Source organism: Gymnodraco acuticeps, unplaced genomic scaffold (assembly GCF_902827175.1).
Source record: "Gymnodraco acuticeps unplaced genomic scaffold, fGymAcu1.1, whole genome shotgun sequence".
In the NCBI taxonomy this organism is placed as follows: Eukaryota; Metazoa; Chordata; class Actinopteri; order Perciformes; family Bathydraconidae; genus Gymnodraco; species Gymnodraco acuticeps.
In genome coordinates, this window is record NW_022992193.1 from 392,222 (window position 1) to 412,614 (window position 20,393).

The 20,393-nt window shown below is 44.3% G+C and overlaps 1 protein-coding gene across 2 annotated transcripts in view; it reads left to right on the forward strand.

Moving 5' to 3' along the window:
• The first annotated feature begins 1,139 nt into the window (after positions 1 to 1,139).
• Positions 1,140 to 20,393, forward strand: part of LOC117539328 (muscarinic acetylcholine receptor M4-like) — a 57,360-nt gene continuing 38,106 nt past the window's right edge. For both annotated transcript variants that reach the window (XM_034205469.1, XM_034205470.1), the window contains exon 1: positions 1,140 to 1,427. In XM_034205469.1, the coding sequence (XP_034061360.1) occupies positions 1,373 to 1,427 (55 nt within the window). In that variant the 5' untranslated portion in view covers positions 1,140 to 1,372. The remainder of the gene's footprint in view (positions 1,428 to 20,393) is intronic.

Here is a 20,393-nt window from a genome sequence, read left to right on the forward strand (position 1 = left end):
TTTTATAATGATTGATCATGAAAGTGTTCTCAAAGCTGGTAAAGGTGCAGCTAGTTTGAATGACTTTGTATACTGCAGGGTAGCTGGTGGATTTACTCCAGGTGGAACTAAAGTCTGATTTAACACTTGATTATATTTCACATCATTCATCCACATCTGTGAAGTAACTAAAGGGATTAAATACATGTAGTGGAGTCAAAGTACACCATGTACCTCTGAACTGTAGAGGAGTAGAAGTACACAGTAGCAACAAAATGTATACTTAAATAAAGTACAAGTATCTCAACATATACTTAAGTACAGTACTTGAGTATATGTACTTATACTTCCCACCTCTGTTACAGTAATACCAGCTTTAATACAGGGTTGAAAATATGTGTATATTTTATGATTAAAAAGATGACACTGTATGAGTTACACCCCCCACTGAATGAAAAGATGAACCCAGGTTACATTAAGATAACTTTTAGATGTTTAGAAATGTTTAATAATTTGTTTGATTATCCCCAAAGCTTTACATATTCAGAACATAATGGCCGACAAAGAATAAAACAAAAGAAGATGCCTGCATGACTTTGAGTGATTATAACAAATAACTGTTTGTTAAATAAACAATAAATACTAATGCCACTGAATCAGAATCAGGTCTATCCCCAGGTTAACACGTACTAGGGATTTTACTTGGTATATATAAAATAAAACAAAAATGTAAAACACAGATAGAAAACTATTTGAAGAAAACTATAATGACGTTAAAAAATATAACAGTATTTACATTTAATATAATTGAAATAGTAGAAATACAATTGGAATAAAATATGTGCAGTAAATAATGAAGGCATTGCATATTTTCTGTACAACTAGATCAATGGTCACTGCTCTGAGGGGAAAGCCGTATTAGTGATGACATAATAACCAGACATACCAGAACACTGAAGAAACACTGAGACTGAGGATTGGCTGAAGAAGATGACATCACAAATCTCTCTCTCTCTATCTCTCTCCTCTCTCTCTCTCTCTCTCTCTCTCTCTCTCTCGCTCTCTCTCTCTCTCTCTCTCTCTCTCTCTCTCTCTCTCATCTCTCTCTCTCTCTCTCTCTCTCTCTCTCTCTCTGGTGCGCGCACCAGAGCGGACACGTTTTTCATTTTCGGGAGCACCAACAGTTATTGAGAAGTGGAAGTGGCTGGGGTTGTTCAGAGAGATGCATGTGTTTTCTTCCCTGAGACCCACAGCAGAGAGGAGACCCTCAAAGTGGTCGATATAACAGCAGACAGACAACGGAGGAGAGTGGGGGGGCAGCATTCAGAGATAAAGGATACACACGTCAGGACAAACTTGGAGAAGAAAGTGGAGAGGACCAGGAGCATGCACCATGAGTAACGACAGCATCGGAGTGGGGGGGATGCAGCCCCTCTGGAACTACAATGGTGAGTGACAGCTCTCTGACCCATGTTTAAACAACACAGTGAATTATATGTGAGTTTAACAGCCACACTCATATTGATTTGAATGTGGCACCTCGATCACATGCACTCACTACTAGTGTGTGCACTTAAGAGCAAAATCCAATTATTTCATTCCTAATTATTTTATTATTTGCCAGTGCCTCAGAAAAAGAGTAAATTCAGAATCTGAAATTGTTTATACTGTATATATATATAACCCTTTTCTATATATTTTATGTAATTGAATAAGTATTGATAACACAGACGTTCTGCGAATACTGGTTAATACTCATTATGTTTAAAAAAACATGGTCAACATTTCCACTTTCACTGATAATAACTGAAGGTGTGTATGGATGAGTTTTTATTTGTGTGTATGGATTTTCTAAAATGTGTAGTTTATAATAACGGCACGTTGTCCAAGAATATATTTCCCTACTAATAACTGATCAATGAAACGCCCTTGCGGGTGACTGCCACATGATCACTCAGAAACACTAAGTGAATGAAGGAGATGCTATTGTTTGCTCTTCCTCGCGATGAGGAGCGCAGGAAGAGAGGAGGTGGAGATAACAAACACAGAATGAGGTTTTCAGAAATCAATAAACTCCTTCTCTCACCTTCCCTCCTCTTCCATGTTTTTCTGAAATATAAAAGGCTGGAAAGAGAAGACATAATTGGCTTGATTAATTATGCAACAAAAAAGATCCTACGTGTGAATTCAAAAAGAGCAGTAGATGGACATGTTTTCCAGATGTGTGAGCAGCTGTGATTTGATTGGCTGCTGTGTGGACTTCACATGTTGCAAGCAGTATTTCATTAAAACTCTTCATCGTGTGTGTGTGTGTTGTTGTGTGTGTGTGTGTGTGTGTGTGTGGTGTGTGTGTGTTGGGTGTGTGTGTGTGTGTGTGTGTGTGTGTGTGTGGTGTTGTGTGTGTGTGTGTGTGTTGCACGCTGCCACACACTCTGGGTAATGAGTTAATGAGTCTTTTGGTTACTAAAGGAAAAATAATTACAAGAGTCTCCGTACCATAGAATGATTGACAGCGCTGAGTTGGAGATAAAACATCGGGGGGTTGATGTGAAATCCCCCCCTCGTCTGGATATTCTCCGTTTCCTCCCCTCCATCAGCAGCTCCTCTCTCCTCCTCGCTCCCTCTCATGTCTCCTCTCTTCCTTCTGCTCTCCTAATTCCACCCTATTTACATCTCAGCTCCTACCGAGGACAGATCCCTGTGGTGTGTGTGTGTGTGTGTGCGCGCGCGCGCGCGCGTGTGTGTGTGTGTGGTGGAATTACGTGTTAGTGTAAAGATGTGTGATTATCTGTGTGTCTATATGCAAAAAAGCATACGTGTACATGTTTTGTGGTTAAACTAAGTAGCTTACTCAATATCTCGGGGTTACTTTATCATAACCTAATATTGATCTCAACAAGAATCTAGTTTCTATATTTTTTTTAAACTAGAAAAAACAGAAACCTCCTGTTGAAATAAATGATACAACTTGCTTTGATTTAGAGTAAGCGACATGTTGATTTGTGGAGATGCTAAAAGTAATAGTTCAGTGTTGTTTGTCTCGTACTTACAGCTGGTTTCTAAATGATGCTTATTACTCCTGACATCTCTGATGGAGTGCTGCTCAGATGATGGGGGGGGGGGGGGGGTGTCCCCGCTCTGCCTTCCTGTCACTCTGGATATAGAGAATAGAGTGTGTGACTGAGTTGATTTATTCTACAACATTTGCAGTCTTGCTCCACAGCCTGTAGTGCTGCCTCCACTAGAGGGCGCTGTGATGTTGGTCAACAAAGTTTGGTTTAGAGAAAAAGGAAGAAGCATCCCTGCGGTCTGTGCGATATGATCCATTTTAATTTAGGACAAATGCAATGAAATGTTTGCCAGCCATACAGACTGCATTAATAATAGTTTTTGTTTTTCTATTTGGGAGAAGCTCTCGATGCTGTTGGCTTCTGTCTTCTTCTCCTCTGCGTGATGAATCCTCTGTGGTCCCGTTTGGCTGCTTGTGGTGCCACAATTTGAATTCTTTATGGAGACATGTAATTATATGTGCTTTGAGGTTTGATAATCTGGCTCGAAAGCAGGGTCGGCGTGTCTCCCTGTTGTATTCCTTTCGTTTTCTCCCATGAACATAGCATGTAGCTCAAAAAGAACACAGTGCGGCACTTTCCAAACCACCACAGATGCGGCCCTTGATGCTCCTATTTAAAATCATTATTAAAAAAAGAGCCATGGGACCCTCTATGACGTCCTTTTACTGGAGGAAACGTGATGAAGTGCTGTGCAGGGTTGTCATTTAGAGGGGACATGTTAATGTCATCTTTTTAGATGTGGTTACAAGAAGTGAGTCCCATCACTGCACTCTGTCCAATTAATGCTAAATGCAAAGGGAATGCTGTTCCAATACGAATTCAAATACTGTTTTTATCATTGTTAATGAGAAGGCAGTTGTGTATGTAATTCAATACAAATGGTGGCTTTTGCTAGCAGTGGACCTGGTACAGACCTGTGGAAGTAAAACCGCTGTCTTATGATCTAATAATAAAAACTATATTTTACGCTTTGAATGTTTGTTTGAGTGTCCTCAAGATGCTTTAAACAGAATCAGGCGTAGTGGTTTTTAACTCTGTCTTTGTTCGTATACTGCTTTAGTGTTTAGTCTGACTCTTTTATGCATCTGCTCCTGGGGTGGTGCAACAGGTGGGGTCAGCTCTGGATACTTTTTGAATTAGTTTTATTTGAGATAATCTGGGACATCCATCAAAATCCGGATCATATAAAAAATGCATTGGTGTTGTCATACAGCAGCCTTCCCCGTCGTACTGTAGTTAGATTTATCTCTTAACTCCAGAGGTTCAGCTTCTTACTAGAGTGAGCAGGAAAGCATGGTAAGGACCCCTACAGATGAGATCTAGATCCCTGTCATCAGTCTGCAGGCTAGCAGATTCATTACCAGCAGCTTCATGTTCTAACTCTAGTTTGCGTGCGTGTGTGCCTGTGTGTGCGTGCGCATGTGTGCAAATCCTGGATTGCAGCCATTTCTCCATTTAAAAAACACAAGATTTGCTTTATTGATCCCAATTAGGGAAATGTTTTCGTCACAGCAGCATGTTAAAACAAGGCATTGCACACTATGTCAACATGAAAGAGTAAAACGTAAAATATTAACTTCAAATAGAAAACAGAACAAAAAAGTAAGATATATTTTCACAGTGAAAGATAACCATTTTTATTTGTATTTTGTGACGTTAAGAAACTACACCCTGGATTTAGTTTTTAACACTGTTGTAACAGGTAACACATTTTGAGTCTAACAGACAACAGATACAGTTTATAGTTATAATGTGCAGGCTGATGAGGGAAAGTGGATGCAGCTGAGAGCAGGAGGGTCAGAAAATCAGAGCTGACGAGGAAAGGGAGAACAGGTGTGAGGTGGGAGGGCATGAGAGGGTGAGGGGATCTGTAGACAGGTCCGGAGCGTGAGGGGACCTGGAGACAGGAGCTGCAGACAGGGCATGCAAATGAGTCATGACATTGGCCAAAGAAAGGTGTTCTACAGAGAATAATGCATGACATACATTTGATTACTTTCTCAAATAATGATTATGAAGAGAGACAGCCACGCACTTACAAGAGATCTTATAACCCCGTTAGCTGCGCTGCCATGGTTCACAGTCACCTTACACATTTGATAAAGCTTATAATAAGGGCTGGCTCAGGCTTGCCTTAAACAGTCCTATCCTCCTATATGTGTGCATTCTTGTGCTATAAAATATATCTTCACATAAAAAAAACAGTGATACTCAAATGAGTTTACATATTACCTGAAATCACTAGGATTAGGGCCACATGATGTGAACAGTTTTTTTAGATCTGAAATCAAAGTCATCAAAGAAAATGTTACGGTATCAGAGAGGACCCAAACGCAGGAGAGGCAGAGTGTTGAAAAAGGGTTTATTTAGTGAAGGAGTTGCGGGGAATATAACCCGGCTGGAGTGGCGAGGAGGTGGCGGCTGGTGACGGCAACACGGCGGTCGGAGAATGATCCTGAAGAAAACAAGTTAGACGCTATACATCCAGGTATGAGTGAATAACTATAATGCTAAGTAGCCTTGGAGTTATACCACTTTGGTTTTACACAGTGCTTGAATTGGAATGAAAAAGGTGCCAGTACTCTAAAATCAGCAACTTTTTCAAGTCAATTTTATATATACAGCCCACAAACAAGAATTTGGCTACTATAATGCTGGTGGGTTTGTCTCTTTACTACTGTATATTTTAGAAAGGTTCACTGTACTTAACATTTTTTATGATAGGCAGCGGATATGGCTAAAGCTCAGTAAGGTCAATATTAACTGAAAATATAGCAATCAAAGTCTAGATCTTCTGCTGAAGACACATGAAGCAGAGACCTTTCAGGTGAGAGCCCCTCTGGTGGTGTTCAACATTAATGACAAGGAAACAAAGCTCTGGTCAGAAGCATTTTTTATAAAAAGCTTTAACAAAATTAAGTATTTCTGTACATTTTGAATGCAATCTAACTTTCCAACTCAGAAAACGAAAAACGAAAAAGTGCCAAAAGTCTTCTCACATGGCTGAGCTGCTTTGCAATATACTTCACCACTGAAGAATACAAATATGTATAAAGTAAACTATGATGCAATCTAACTTTCCAACTCAGAAAAATGATAAAGAGCATGAACAAAGAACATGTAAAAACAAATGCAAAATGTGCACAATCTAAAATGAGAAACTGTAACTGCAAGTAACAAAGTCTGAGCCATGGTAAAGAGTTACATTGAACACCAAGCTGATCAGATAACTCCCTGGTTGGTCTGAAGTCCTTCTATCTCCAGGATCTGTACAAATCGGCACATTATGCCAAAAGTCTTCTCACTGGGTGAGCTGCTTTGCAATATACTTCACATTGTTAGAAAAGGCTCCAGAAGGCCTTGGGGACATCAGTATCAGGGGCTGGAGCTGGACAGGCTCTTTCATCAGCACTTCTCCTTCCCTTTGCCAGCCAGGACCTCACATACTGTTCCGGATTGAACTGTCCTAGTGATGGTCCATTACATTTAATGAAAACCAGGCTGGACAGTCGGCTGACAGAGAGAGCATTCCTTTTTGCAGTAAGGATATCGTTCAGGCAGCTGAATGCCCGCTCACACTCACTAGTGGAGACAGCGATGGTTCGGACTGCTTTCAGTAGAGGCTCCATGGCAGCAGGTGTACGGGATGCCCTGGTTTCCTTGTATTCGCAAAAGCCCTGAACAGTCTCTCTTCTGTCCACTTTCAGCACTTCGCACAAACGTAGCACCTCTACGTCCCCATACTGTACGTCTAACTCCTCTTCAGGCCAACTTCCAGGATGGATAACTTTCATGTCCTGGATTAGCTGATTGTCCCGGGCCTCCCGGCCATGTAATGGGATTTCTCTTGTGCTGACATGAGAGGAGGTTGTGGAAGTCATTCTGTGTCTCAGATTCTCTACCATACTGCGGAAAAACTGACCTGCATGAATCTGTACAAGCCTGCCATTCTCACGCAGGGCAACACCCTTGAAGGACTTCTCAGCTAGAGCTGTATGAACTGTAATCATGTGTGGGCCAGGCATGGTGACCATGGATTCAAAAACTCGTATTTCTCGAGTTAAGAGCCTATCTGCTGTAGGCAGTGTCATCTCTCTTTTTTGGAGTTGCCGAGAGAGGTCGCTGAGCTCTGTGAGCGCATCGTACATCAGTCCCAGATTGCTGACAAACGTTGCAGATGTGAGCACATCATCCAGGCCCTTGTACTTTGCTCTGTCTCTGGAATCCCTGCTTGTGTCGTTTGCAGCATTTGTGAAGTGATCATGAAGCACTCGGTAGTTTTCCCAGACTGCTCTGACGCTCCTTTCACTTGAAGCCACCCAGCGGATGGACAAAACACGCCCTATCACCAGGAGACGCTGTCCGACTGCTTGCGCACACTGCGCTAACTGCCTCTGATTTTTGGGGGAGGCATGGAACAAGGAATAGAGTTTGTCAAAAAAGATCTGGAAATGATTGAGCCCTGAGACCTCCTTGACCACATCCCCAACTGCCAGCTCTAGACGATGATTGGAGCAGTGCCACACAAACAGGCTTGGGAATTTACTACACAACTGGGTAGCAACGCCTGTTCTCTTCCCTAGCATGACTGAAGCCCCATCACATGCAAAAGAAACGAAACACTGACCTAAAAAGTCCTCGTTAAAATATCTTCCAAGACACTCCATTAACGCCTTTGTGATGTCATCAGCCGTTGTTCCATCCAACTCGATCAGCTCCCAAAAAAACGTTTCGGGCTCAGCATCAGCTTATGCTGAGCGTAGACACACAACAAGCACCGTTTTACCACTAATAGTGGTAGATTCATCGACCAAAACACAGAGTTTTCTTTGGTTTTCTGTAATGTCTTTTGCCATTTTTTTCTTCAGCTCATGACCTATGTGGTCGATGATTTCGCCACAGGTTTTATTGGAGTGCAAAACCCTGCCCACGTTCAGCCCATTCAGTTTCTGTACATTCAAATCAATTGGCATGTCTGTGAATGGCCGGCTATGTTTGCCAATTTTATATGCCGTTCGAAAAACTCTGATAGTGGTGTCTAATTCAGATTTATGCATAGACTGCACTTGATGTTGAATAGTTTTACGTGAAGCAGATGTAAGGATGTCAGCAGCTTTTACATGGGCTTGTGATTCTTTATGTTCTTTGATTTTTTTTTATCAGGCTAGCTTGTTGTTTGCCCTTGTCAACACCGAAATGAGACACTGCACACTCACCCCATTCAGTTGACAGTTTCAGTCCTTGTCCAGTGTGTATTCCCAAAGATTTGACATCTCTGCATATCCGACATCCTAGCTTCTTATCTTTAAGAAGGAGCCATGCATTGGTCTTGCAAAAATATTGCACCTGGTCCGTTGTCCAGCAGTCAGGTGCATCGCTTTGCCCGGTGTTGGTGGTGGCAGTTGCGCCAGCAGCAGCTAACGTTAGAGGCTCTGGAGGAGGCGGCGGAGCTAGTGCTAATGCTAATGCACTAGAACTTGGAGCAGGAGGATCAACCAAAGAAAGCTCCCCATCAGACACAATTTCCAACACAGGCACAGCATTCTCTGTATTTGAAGTTTCTTCCGGCGACAACCGCTGTCTTTTTGCACTTTTATTAATCCACGCTAACATTTTAGAAATGCTAATTTGTGACGTGATTTGCTTTCCTTCTCTCGGGGGCGTGCCTGCTCTGTTCTATCACTCTACATAGCCACCCACTGGGTGGGAGTTGCACTGCATAAACACAACACACGTGCATCTAGGTATGTAAATTGTAAAGCATTAAAACATGGTTTTACTAACAGTTTTCAGTATGTTGTTACTTCGGCATTATTATTATTATTATTATTATTTTGAAACGTGTATTACTATTAAATCACGGTCAAATAGGTTAATTTTGACATAGTCGTTTCCACCACAGTATTTACATGGAGAAGATAAGCCCCGCCCCCTCTCCAGCACGTTCTGTTTGAATGACATGAGTAAACAGCTGACAGCCGCTGTGAAACTCCAGCGGTTAGAGCGATGAGAATGTCCGTTCGGCACCTCATGACGCATCTACTGAGTACCGGGCGGCTGTATATATATATATATGGATGTATAATAAGAACGGCGGGAGAGTGTTGAGTACTGGCACGGTGCATGAGTACCGGAGTACCGCCAGCATGCCGGTACTGAGCAAGAAGTGCCGGTACTCCATGGGTCAGAACCAGAAGTGCCGGTACTGCGTACCGGTGAGTACCGGCCCAATTCCAGCACTGGTTTTACAACGATCTGGCGCAGACAGGTTGTGGAGCCTCCGTTGATATGCCGTTATAAATGGCTTGATGGGAATCAGGTGTGTAGTCGGGGAGGGTGAACAGCTGATTGCAGCAGGTGAGTGGAGGTTGAACTGAGGTTACCTACTGTAACCCCAGTTTCTATGAGTAAATGGCGCAGCCCTCTAACCCCCTAATCCCACCAGGAGCGTCTGCGCTGCGTTGCGCTGCGGCTGCGGCGTTTTTACCGATCGCGGCCACTCTAGTCAATGGGTGCTATTCCACCAGACACGCTGCGCCGCGGCTCGAAGCGTCCCAGAAGCTCCTCGCCGCAAGGAATTTCTAAATTCCCCCTGATCCCACTGGAAGCGTCTGCGCTGCGGCTGTGCCGCGCTGCGACCTCCTCCTGCGTCCTAACCCACCAGGCGCGTTTCAAAACGTTGTGTGCAGATCGCTAAAAACGCTGCAGCCGCAGCGCAACGCAGCGCAACGCAGCGCATACGCTCCTGGTGGGATTAGGGGAAGGCTATCGCTATTGGGTTATCCCCTGCGCCCCCGCGCAGCACTGAAACACTTGTAGTCCACGCCCACCCGCTAGGTGGGCCCCACCCTCGGGCCTCCTTCCGGTATAAATAGGAAGGGGGCCCGGCAATCTGCTCCCATACAAAATAACTTTTCTTCAGCTATTCGTAGAGCCAGTGGGGCCCCGCATTTACCCCCTAATCGCACCAGGAGCGTCTGCGCTGCGGCTGCGCTGCGACCTCCTCCTGCGTCCTAACCCACCAGGCGCGTTTCAAAACGTTGCGGAAGCGGAGCGTCTTGTGTGCAGCCTCGCAGTTGTTGGATGAACATTCCACTTCCTGCCTGCGCCGCGCTGCGCCGTGTCAAAAATAGGATTAATCCTATATTTTAGAAATTCCTTGCGGCGAGGAGCTTCTGGGACGCTTCGAGCCGCATGCATGCACCTCTGCATGCTGCTGCTTTGCCGATGATCTCCGGCAGCATAATGCCACCCAAAGCCGGTAGCGCCGTGGCCACGGAGAAGGGGACCGCGTGCTCGGCCGCCACACCCGTACCTCGTTCCGACGGAAGGGGAGAGCCGCATGGCGAGCCATGGAGGGAGACGGGGTAGGAGTCGTCCGACTCCTGCCCCGCACTCGGCTCCATAGACAGGCCGTCGTCCCTGTTCTGGACGGGCCAATCGTCCTCCTCAGCCACAGCAGCTAGAGCGTCCGCTCTTTGCTTCCTGTCAGCTGACGGGAGGCGGGCACAATGCGAACAAGCGACCTGCTGGCTGAGAGCCGCGTCCACGTGCTCTGGCCCAGGGGCGGCGCCAGGGGGGTGCTGAAGCACCCCCCAGGATTGCCAAAGCACCCCCAAGAAATATGTGTTTTTTTCTTTTTCGAAAATTATTATTATTATTTTTATTAAATTAAATTAGAGATATTATTGATTACATCAATGCATATGTGAAACAAACACATTTTTGATCAAAAACATAAAGCCAACACAGGTGATATGATTAGGCAAATGGCCAGCACCCATTCGATGTTTGACCTACCCATAGGCTAAATTACTTTGTGACACTTGAGTGACTTCCTGTTAGCTAGAGCGCCAAATGATTTGCTAACAGCAAAGTGAAAAATTGATCGTTTTTTAGTCCTTAAACGTCCACGTGTGGACACTCAATCAAAACCAACTGAAAGCGAGAGGGATTCTGCACATGATAGGCCTCGTGAGTACAAGTAGCTTACATTCTGGGTCTCTGTGTTTCATTCAAGCCCTGCTCTGTGTGTGGTGTGTGTGTATGTGTGTGTGTGTGTGTGTGTGTGTGTGTGTGGTGTGTTGGTGTGTGTGTGTGTGTGTGTGTGTGTGTGTGTGTGTGTGTGTGTGTGTGGTGTGTGTGTGTGTGTGTGTGTGTGTGTGTGTGTGTGTGGTGTGTGTGTGTGTGTGTGTGTGTGTGTGTGTGTGTGTGTGTGTGTGTGTGTGTGTGTGTGTGTGTGTGTGTGTGTGTGTGTGTGTGTGTGTGTGTGTGTGTGACGAGCCATTTTGTGTGCGTGCGCGAGCGAGAGAGCTCGCCTCGCGCACCAGTGGGTATCTACCGGAGATCGTTGTGGTTAGCATCTGGTGCTAGCTAGCCAAGCTAACGGATATAAGGAGCTTTTTCAACAACAAGATGGAGGGAGAACTCTCTCCTGTCAGATGGAGAGTTTCAGGTAACCTCAGCTCAGGTGAAGTAAAGGACTCTCTCAGTGTTTAGATAGTTAACTTTAGTCTAGTTATCTCAGTGGGTCTCAAACGGTTTGTTTTAAAAGGGGAGTGATTTGTAAAATATCTATAAAGAAATAGAAAATCTGTTGACAGTTCTGTTTCGTATGGGTGTTGAGAGATGTATCCATAGATCTCTTCATTTTGCTCTCAAAGTGCACCAGATTGATGCTTTTAACTTCAATATTTAAAAATAAATCTTCCCGGGGGAGCTAGCCCCCGGACCCCCCTAGAGGAGGTGAGGACCCTCCTAGAGGAGGTGAGGTCCGCTCCCCACTTGTAAAAATAGCACTTTACCCCTGCCTATATGCCGTGAGCTGATTATCGAGCCTTCATTGTAACAGTCGCGGGTGCACTGTGTGTGTGCGTGGGGAGTGTTGCAGTAGAAAATTCAACTGTAGCGCTGGTGCATTAATGGGAAACCCTAAATGTTTGAGCACCCTCTATGAAACGTCAAGCTACCCCACAGCACCCCCTAGAGAAAATCTCTGGCGCCGCCACTGCTCTGGCCCCAGGCAGGATTCGCATATCGCGTGTAAGTCGTAGCTCATGATGTACCCCGTCTTACATGAGGGGCAATCACGGACACAGTTGTTGCTCATGACGTGACTTTTTCTGTGCTTCAGTACTGTGCTGGTTGCTGAAGAAAAGAGGGAGCAGATTGCCGGGCCCCCTTCCTATTTATACCGGAAGGAGGCCCGAGGGTGGGGCCCACCTAGCGGGTGGGCGTGGACTACAAGTGTTTCAGTGCTGCGCGGGGGCGCAGAGGGATAACCCAATAGCGATAGGGCGAAGCCATATACGAAATAGAACCGGGAGCCAGGAGTGACAGCCACCACGCCCACACAAACACAGACAGGGGAAAATAAAACAAACACAAAGGAGACGGCTGGAAGAGTACAGCCACCACAGAAAAAGTAAGAATTATTTTTCGTCAGGAAAATCTCTGAACTCTGACTTTTCTCAAGATTCAATTTGTTTCCCTCAGAATTCAGAACTTCTTTAGAGTAGGCTATACAAGAACATAACTTGTTATTATGATCTTTAATCTCAACAGAACAAAAATCTGACTTTTTACTCACAATTCTAAGATTCAGAATGATGAAGTTAATCTCTGAATTTGGACTTTAATCTTTCAGTTTTTACATGTAAAACATGTAACATCTTCTATAGGTTTAGGGCGGACTGGGACTAAAAATCTGCCCTGGAATCTCAGCCAGCCCAGGCTGCCCAGCCCACACAAATTGGTAGAGCACGCTCATGAACTGTCAGCGGGGAGGGAGAGGGTGCTCGTGAACTGTCAACGGGGAGCCGGCCGACCGTTCTGTGTTTCTCCAGAACACACAGATGGCCAGTCCGCCCCTGGGTTTAGGTGCAGTTCATTACATTTTAATTGTCATGACATTGTGAGCATTTAAATGTAACTAATGTTTAAAGTTAATCTCAGACAGTTTTGTCCATAAAAGCATTTACTGATGCTCTTTTGAAAGGACTTTATGCTTAACGTTGTTTTATATAATTGCATAGTGAATATGGTTCAGCCTTTGTTGGTCAGACAGAAAAAGACCTGAAGTGGTCGCCTTATGATCATGATGCATTGTATTGTGCAGCTGTGTTGATGTGTGGATGTGTATGTATCAGCCCCAGATGTTGTAACTGGCACATTCCCTGTGAGCTGGCATCAAAATGGGCACAGAGGGATGTGAAGACGAAGAGGGGGGAGGGGGGCGTAGAGGGCTGGGGATGCAGAGGGGCGATAGAGGAATTATGGGATAGGGGTTTGACGAGAGGCAGAGGAGGATTTACGCCAACTGTTCAAAGCTAGAGAGGACTAGCCTGGTACTCATTGTGCAAACCATGCAAATCATTAATTTACTCATCGTTCATTTAAAAAATAATTAGATCTAAAGAATCCGACACTTCCTGTAAATATATATGTGGTCCGTACTGGGACTTGACTTGGTCACAAGAGCCAAGTCCCCCCAGAATGAGCTAACACCCAGCCCCCCCCCCAATACTTTGATGTGTGTAATAACTGTAGAAAGCAGTCTGAAAGCTGACCTATATAACTGTGTGTTATTGTGCAGCTCAAAAACATATTTCCTTACTCGGTAGATTAAAAATGTCTAATCTAGATGTGGGGAATATTATAATGTGCATAATAACCTTGGCTGTATGCAGGCACACGGAGACAGAAGACTGAGGGTAGCTTTAGGACATGATGTGATCCTCGGAGTGTGAAGATGTAACACAGATAAGGGCAGTGCATCTGGCTCAATCTCATACTCAGAAAATAAGGAAATTGGAGGAAATAATACATCAAAAGTGAAATCACTGTTTCCATTTGAACTACAGCTGCTGTAATTGTTAGTGCTGATGTGAATCGTAAAGCAGCACTTCAACAGCTTGAGATGTATCTTGTTAAAAGGATAGAGGATGTGAGGATATGTACAAAGTGGCTTTTTAAATACCATGGTCCTTAACCTTATCCTAAAGTGACATGTCTGGGGAACAAGTCCTATTCTTGTCAAAATGATAATTGTCCAAACTAGTGTTCAAAGTCTTTTTATGTAGACATCCGTGCACAATGTTGTTGTTGTTTTTTTGCATCTGGAAGCTTGTTGACACCCTCCTGGTTCTTACATTTTCTTAATTGCGGGGCTTCTTTGTTTTAGTTTTTCTTGTGCGGTGCGAGGGTCTAGAGAGTAATGCTGTTAGTCTGTAAACCCCCTGAGACAAATGTATGAGTTGTGATATTGGGCTATATAAATTGAAATTGATTGATTATTGACAGTGAATACCTGAGTAAGCAGGTTTGGACTGGAACAAATCATTTAAAAACTCCATAAGCCATTTTTTAAACTCAACATGAATCCAGATGAATGACCATAGCTCTGCTGAATCATTGGTCATATCAATGTTTCAAATCTGTGATCACAGCATTAGTCAGACATCCTTGTAACTTCAGTCCAGTATGACTGAGTGACAGTTAATTGTACTTTTGGATGATATCGTGTCAACAAATAAATGTACGACATGACCTTCTTGTCTGGACTTGGTTAATTTACCCCTAAGTAAGATTCGCTAACTGGTGCCTCAGCAGCAGTTTAACTTTTTTTATTTCTTTACGTTTTGGCTGCTCTTATTAGGGTTTCGTTCAGTCCTCAAAAACTCCTCATCACAAGAAAGTTAATGAACACTATCGATTATCAAGAACAAGTGGTTCTTGCCTTATTCCTGTAGCCTCAGAGGAAGGCTAGGGATGAGGTAATGTGCTATTGTGGTCAGTTACAAGGTCTGGCAAACATAATAGAGACTGAGGGCTCCACATGTGCACTGTCCGCAATGTACTAAGTGTATGTACTCTCAGAGAAATCCACTGTAGTAGGTGCTGTGGGGCAATCTGCAGCAAGCAGATCTACATGTTCTGAGTTTGCCTTCACAGTGTTCCTGTCACCACAGTGCTGTTCTCTATCATGGTCTCAGTAAATACAGTGATTTTAAATGTTGAAAAGCACGATCTGGGTTCTGTGTTTGTGCGAGAAGCTTGGAACCCCTTGGGTTCCACCTATTGGAAGGTCAAGAGTTTGATCGCCGTCCTTGACCCCAAATCGCTCCCGTTGTCTCAGTATTGAATTGCATGTTAGTCGCTTTGGATAAATGACATGTAACACATTCAAGGAAAGTTTATGAAGGCTGTGTGTGTGATGGTGCCGAGGAGATGAGATGAACTACATTGAAAGATGGCTTTGACTGGAGGGGAAAACGTGTGTGTGTGTGTGTGTGTGTGTGTGTGTGTGTGTGTGTGTGTGTGTGTGTGTGTGTGTGTGTGTGTGTGTGTGTGTGGTGTGTGTGTGTGGGTGTGTGTGTGTGTGTGTGTGTGTGTGTGTGTGTGTGTGTGGTGTGTGTGTGTGTGTGTGTGTGTGTGTGTGTGTGTGTGTGTGTGTGTGTGTGGTGTGTGTGTGTGTGTGTGTGTGTGTGTGTGTGTGTGTGTGTGTGTGTGTGTGTGTGTGTGTGTGTGTGTGTGTGTGTGTGTGTGTGTGTGTGTGTGTGTGTGTGTGTGTGTGTGTGTGTGTCATTACCGGACTACGACCGGTAAAATATGTTGAAGACCGGCAAATCTAAATCTCTCCGGTCAAAGTGTACGTTCAAAATAATTTCTGTTTAGCGCAATATTACATCAGTTGCGCAACTTGCGCCATTTATGTGACAGACAAAAGAGTATGTGACAGACAAGAATAGTCAATTATAATGTCTAACACGTAATGTGGAGAAAGAGATGTCCTGGATGGGTTGATTGTGCGTTGATCTGTTGGTAATGCCTCGGGGTTCCGGTGGGCATGTAAACAAATGCATAATGCTGCGCTATACTTTGTGGCCTCACCCAGTTGCATAGCGACACTTATTGTTTAGGTGTCTTTTAATAAGCAGGTAGTCATATCATTAGCTAGAACTAGCTGGATCTGATCGATATGGACATAAACGCGAGTGAAGTCTAATCTGACGGGAGAGAGAGATCAGCTGCTGCTGACGAGTCGACACGCAGCTCTGGATGATCACATGCAGCCAGTGCTTGAATTGGAATGAAAAAGGTGCCAGTACTCTAAAATCAGCAACTTTTTCAAGTCAATTTTATATATACCGCCCACAAACAAGAATTTGGCTACTATAATGCTGGTGGGTTTGTCTCTTTACTACTGTATATTTTAGAAAGGTTCACTGTACTTAACATTTTGTATGATAGGCAGCGGATATGGCTAAACAGTAAGGTCAATATTAACTGAAAATATAGCAATCAAAGTCTAGATCTTCTGCTGAAGACACATGAAGCAGAGACCTTTCAGGTGAGAGCCCCTCTGGTGGTGTTCAACATTAATGACAAGGAAACAAAGCTCTGGTCAGAAGCATTTTTTATAAAAAGCTTTAACAAAATTAAGTATTTCTGTACATTTTGAATGCAATCTAACTTTCCAACTCAGAAAACGAAAAACGAAAAAAGTGCCAAAAGTCTTCTCACATGGCTGAGCTGCTTTGCAATATACTTCACCACTGAAGAATACAAATATGTATAAAGTAAACTATGATGCAATCTAACTTTCCAACTCAGAAAAATGATAAAGAGCATGAACAAAGAACATGTAAAAACAAATGCAACATTTGCACAATCTAAAATGAGAAACTGTAACTGCAAGTAACAAAGTCTGAGCCATGGTAAAGAGTTACATTGAACACCAAGCTGATCAGATAACTCCCTGGTTGGTCTGAAGTCCTTCTATCTCCAGGATCTGTACAAATCGGCACATTATGCCAAAAGTCTTCTCACTGGGTGAGCTGCTTTGCAATATACTTCACATTGTTAGAAAAGGCTCCAGAAGGCCTTGGGGACATCAGTATCAGGGGCTGGAGCTGGACAGGCTCTTTCATCAGCACTTCTCCTTCCCTTTGCCAGCCAGGACCTCACATACTGTTCCGGATTGAACTGTCCTAGTGATGGTCCATTACATGTAATGAAAACCAGGCTGGACAGTCGGCTGACAGAGAGAGCATTCCTTTTTGCAGTAAGGATATCGTTCATGCAGCTGAATGCCCGCTCACACTCACTAGTGGAGACAGCGATGGTTCGGACTGCTTTCAGTAGAGGCTCCATGGCAGCAGGTGTACGGGATGCCCTGGTTTCCTTGTATTCGCCAAAGCCCTGAACAGTCTCTCTTCTGTCCACTTTCAGCACTTCGCACAAACGTAGCACCTCTACGTCCCCATACTGTACGTCTAACTCCTCTTCAGGTCAACTTCCAGGATGGATAACTTTCATGTCCTGGATTAGCTGATTGTCCCGGGCCTCCCGGCCATGTAATGGGATTTCTCTTGTGCTGACATGAGAGGAGGTTGTGGAAGTAATTCTGTGTCTCAGATTCTCTACCATACTGCGGAAAAACTGACCTGCATGAATCTGTACAAGCCTGCCATTCTCACGCAGGGCAACACCCTTGAAGGACTTCTCAGCTAGAGCTGTATGAACTGTAGTCATGTGTGGGCCAGGCATGGTGACCATGGATTCAAAAACTCGTATTTCTCGAGTTAAGAGCCTATCTGCTGTAGGCAGTGTCATCTCTCTTTTTTGGAGTTGCCGAGAGAGGTCGCTGAGCTCTGTGAGCGCATCGTACATCAGTCCCAGATTGCTGACAAACGTTGCAGATGTGAGCACATCATCCAGGCCCTTGTACTTTGCTCTGTCTCTGGAATCTCTGCTCGTGTCGTTTGCAGCATTTGTGAAGTGATCATGAAGCACTCGGTAGTTTTCCCAGACTGCTCTGACGCTCCTTTCACTTGAAGCCACCCAGCGGATGGACAAAACACGCCCTATCACCAGGAGACGCTGTCCGACTGCTTGCGCACACTGCGCTAACTGCCTCTGATTTTTGGGGGAGGCATGGAACAAGGAATAGAGTTTGTCAAAAAAGATCTGGAAATGATTGAGCCCTGAGACCTCCTTGACCACATCCCCAACTGCCAGCTCTAGACGATGATTGGAGCAGTGCCACACAAACAGGCTTGAGAATTTACTACACAACTGGGTCGCAACGCCTGTTCTCTTCCCTAGCATGACTGAAGCCCCATCACATGCAAAAGAAACGAAACACTGACCTAAAAAGTCCTCGTTAAAATCTCTTCCAAGACACTCCATTAACGCTTTTGTGATGTCATCAGCCGTTGTTCCATCCAACTCGATCAGCTCCCAAAAAAACGTTTCGGGCTCAGCATCAGCTAATGCTGAGCGTAGACACACAACAAGCACCGTTTTACCACTAATAGTGGTAGATTCATCGACCAAAACACAGAGTTTTCTTTGGTTTTCTGTAATGTCTTTTGCCATTTTTTTCTTCAGCTCATGAGCTATGTGGTCGATGATTTCGCCACAGGTTTTATTGGAGTGCAAAACCCTGCCCACGTTCAGCCCATTCAGTTTCTGTACATTCAAATCAATTGGCATGTCTGTGAATGGCCGGCTATGTTTGCCAATTTTATATGCCGTTCGAAAAACTCTGATAGTGGTGTCTAATTCAGATTTATGCATAGACTGCACTTGATGTTGAATAGTTTCACGTGAAGCAGATGTAAGGATGTCAGCAGCTTTTACATGGGCTTGTGATTCTTTATGTTCTTTGATTTTTTTTCTCAGGCTAGCTTGTTGTTTGCCCTTGTCAACACCGAAATGAGACACTGCACACTCACCCCATTCAGTTGACAGTTTCAGTCCTTGTCCAGTGTGTATTCCCAAAGATTTGACATCTCTGCATATCCGACATCCTAGCTTCTTATCTTTAAGAAGGAGCCATGCATTGGTCTTGCAAAAATATTGCACCTGGTCCGTTGTACAGCAGTCAGGTGCATCGCTTTGCCCGGTGTTGGTGGTGGCAGTTGCGCCAGCAGCAGCTAACATTAGAGGCTCTGGAGGAGGCGGCGGAGCTAGTGCTAATGCTAATGCACTAGAACTTGGAGCAGGAGGATCAACCAAAGAAAGCTCCCCATCAGACACAATTTCCAACACAGGCACAGCATTCTCTGTATTTGAAGTTTCTTCCGGCGACAACCGCTGTCTTTTTGCACTTTTATTAATCCACGCTAACATTTTAGAAATGCTAATTTGTGACGTGACTTGCTTTCCTTCTCTCGGGGGCGTGCCTGCTCTGTTCTATCACTCTACATAGCCACCCACTGGGTGGGAGTTGCACTGCATAAACACAACACACGTGCATCTAGGTATGTCAATTGTAAAGCATTAAAACATGGTTTTACTAACAGTTTTCAGTATGTTGTTACTTCGGCATTATTATTATTATTATTTTGAAACGTGTATTACTATTAAATCACGGTCAAATGGGTTAATTTTGACATAGTCGTTTCCACCACAGTATTTACATGGAGAAGATAAGCCCCGCCCCCTCTCCAGCACGTTCTGTTTGAATGACAGGAGTAAACAGCTGACAGCCGCTGTGAAACTCCAGCGGTTCGGCACCTCATGACGCATCTACTGAGTACCGGGCGGCTGTATATATATATATGGATGTATAATAAGAACGGCGGGAGAGTGTTGAGTACTGGCACGGTGCATGAGTACCGGAGTACCGCCAGCATGCCGGTACTGAGCAAGAAGTGCCGGTACTCCATGGGTCAGAACCAGAAGTGCCGGTACTGCGTACCGGTGAGTACCGGCCCAATTCCAGCACTGCATGCAGCGGTGAGCGGAACAAAGCACACACCAGGTTAGAATAGCACACGGCCTAGCTATTTTAATGACCTCTCAAACTACCGTAACTAGTTATAGATATGTTTAGTTTTACTGTCGGGTCACTCATTACTGATCCGCGAGCTGCATGATACTGACTGGTCAGGAGAGGGAGAGAGCGCTCCGTTTATTATTCCCGTGTTATTGTAAATTACTGTACACTTTTGAATAACGTAGTTAATCTACTATAATTAGTTTGTTTGACCGGCGACATGTTGACCGGCGAAAAAATATTCTAACGGGAACTCTGGTGTGTGTGTTTGTGGCTTTTAAACTGAGTGGGCATAACACTTAGTTGCAGGGACCCTTGTGGAACTAGGTCAAAATAAAAGGTCTAGAAAGCAGCATAAAACAAGATGTACGGTGCTAGAGAGACAGACAGAAGAGAAGCTCCATTACAGCGTGAACGTGTCAAATAGAATAGTTAATGTTGGTACGTCATACACACACACACACACACACAGACGCACGCACGCGCGCACACACACACACACACACACACACAAGTTTGCTCAAACAGAGCGCTGCTGGAACTGCACTGTGAAGTAT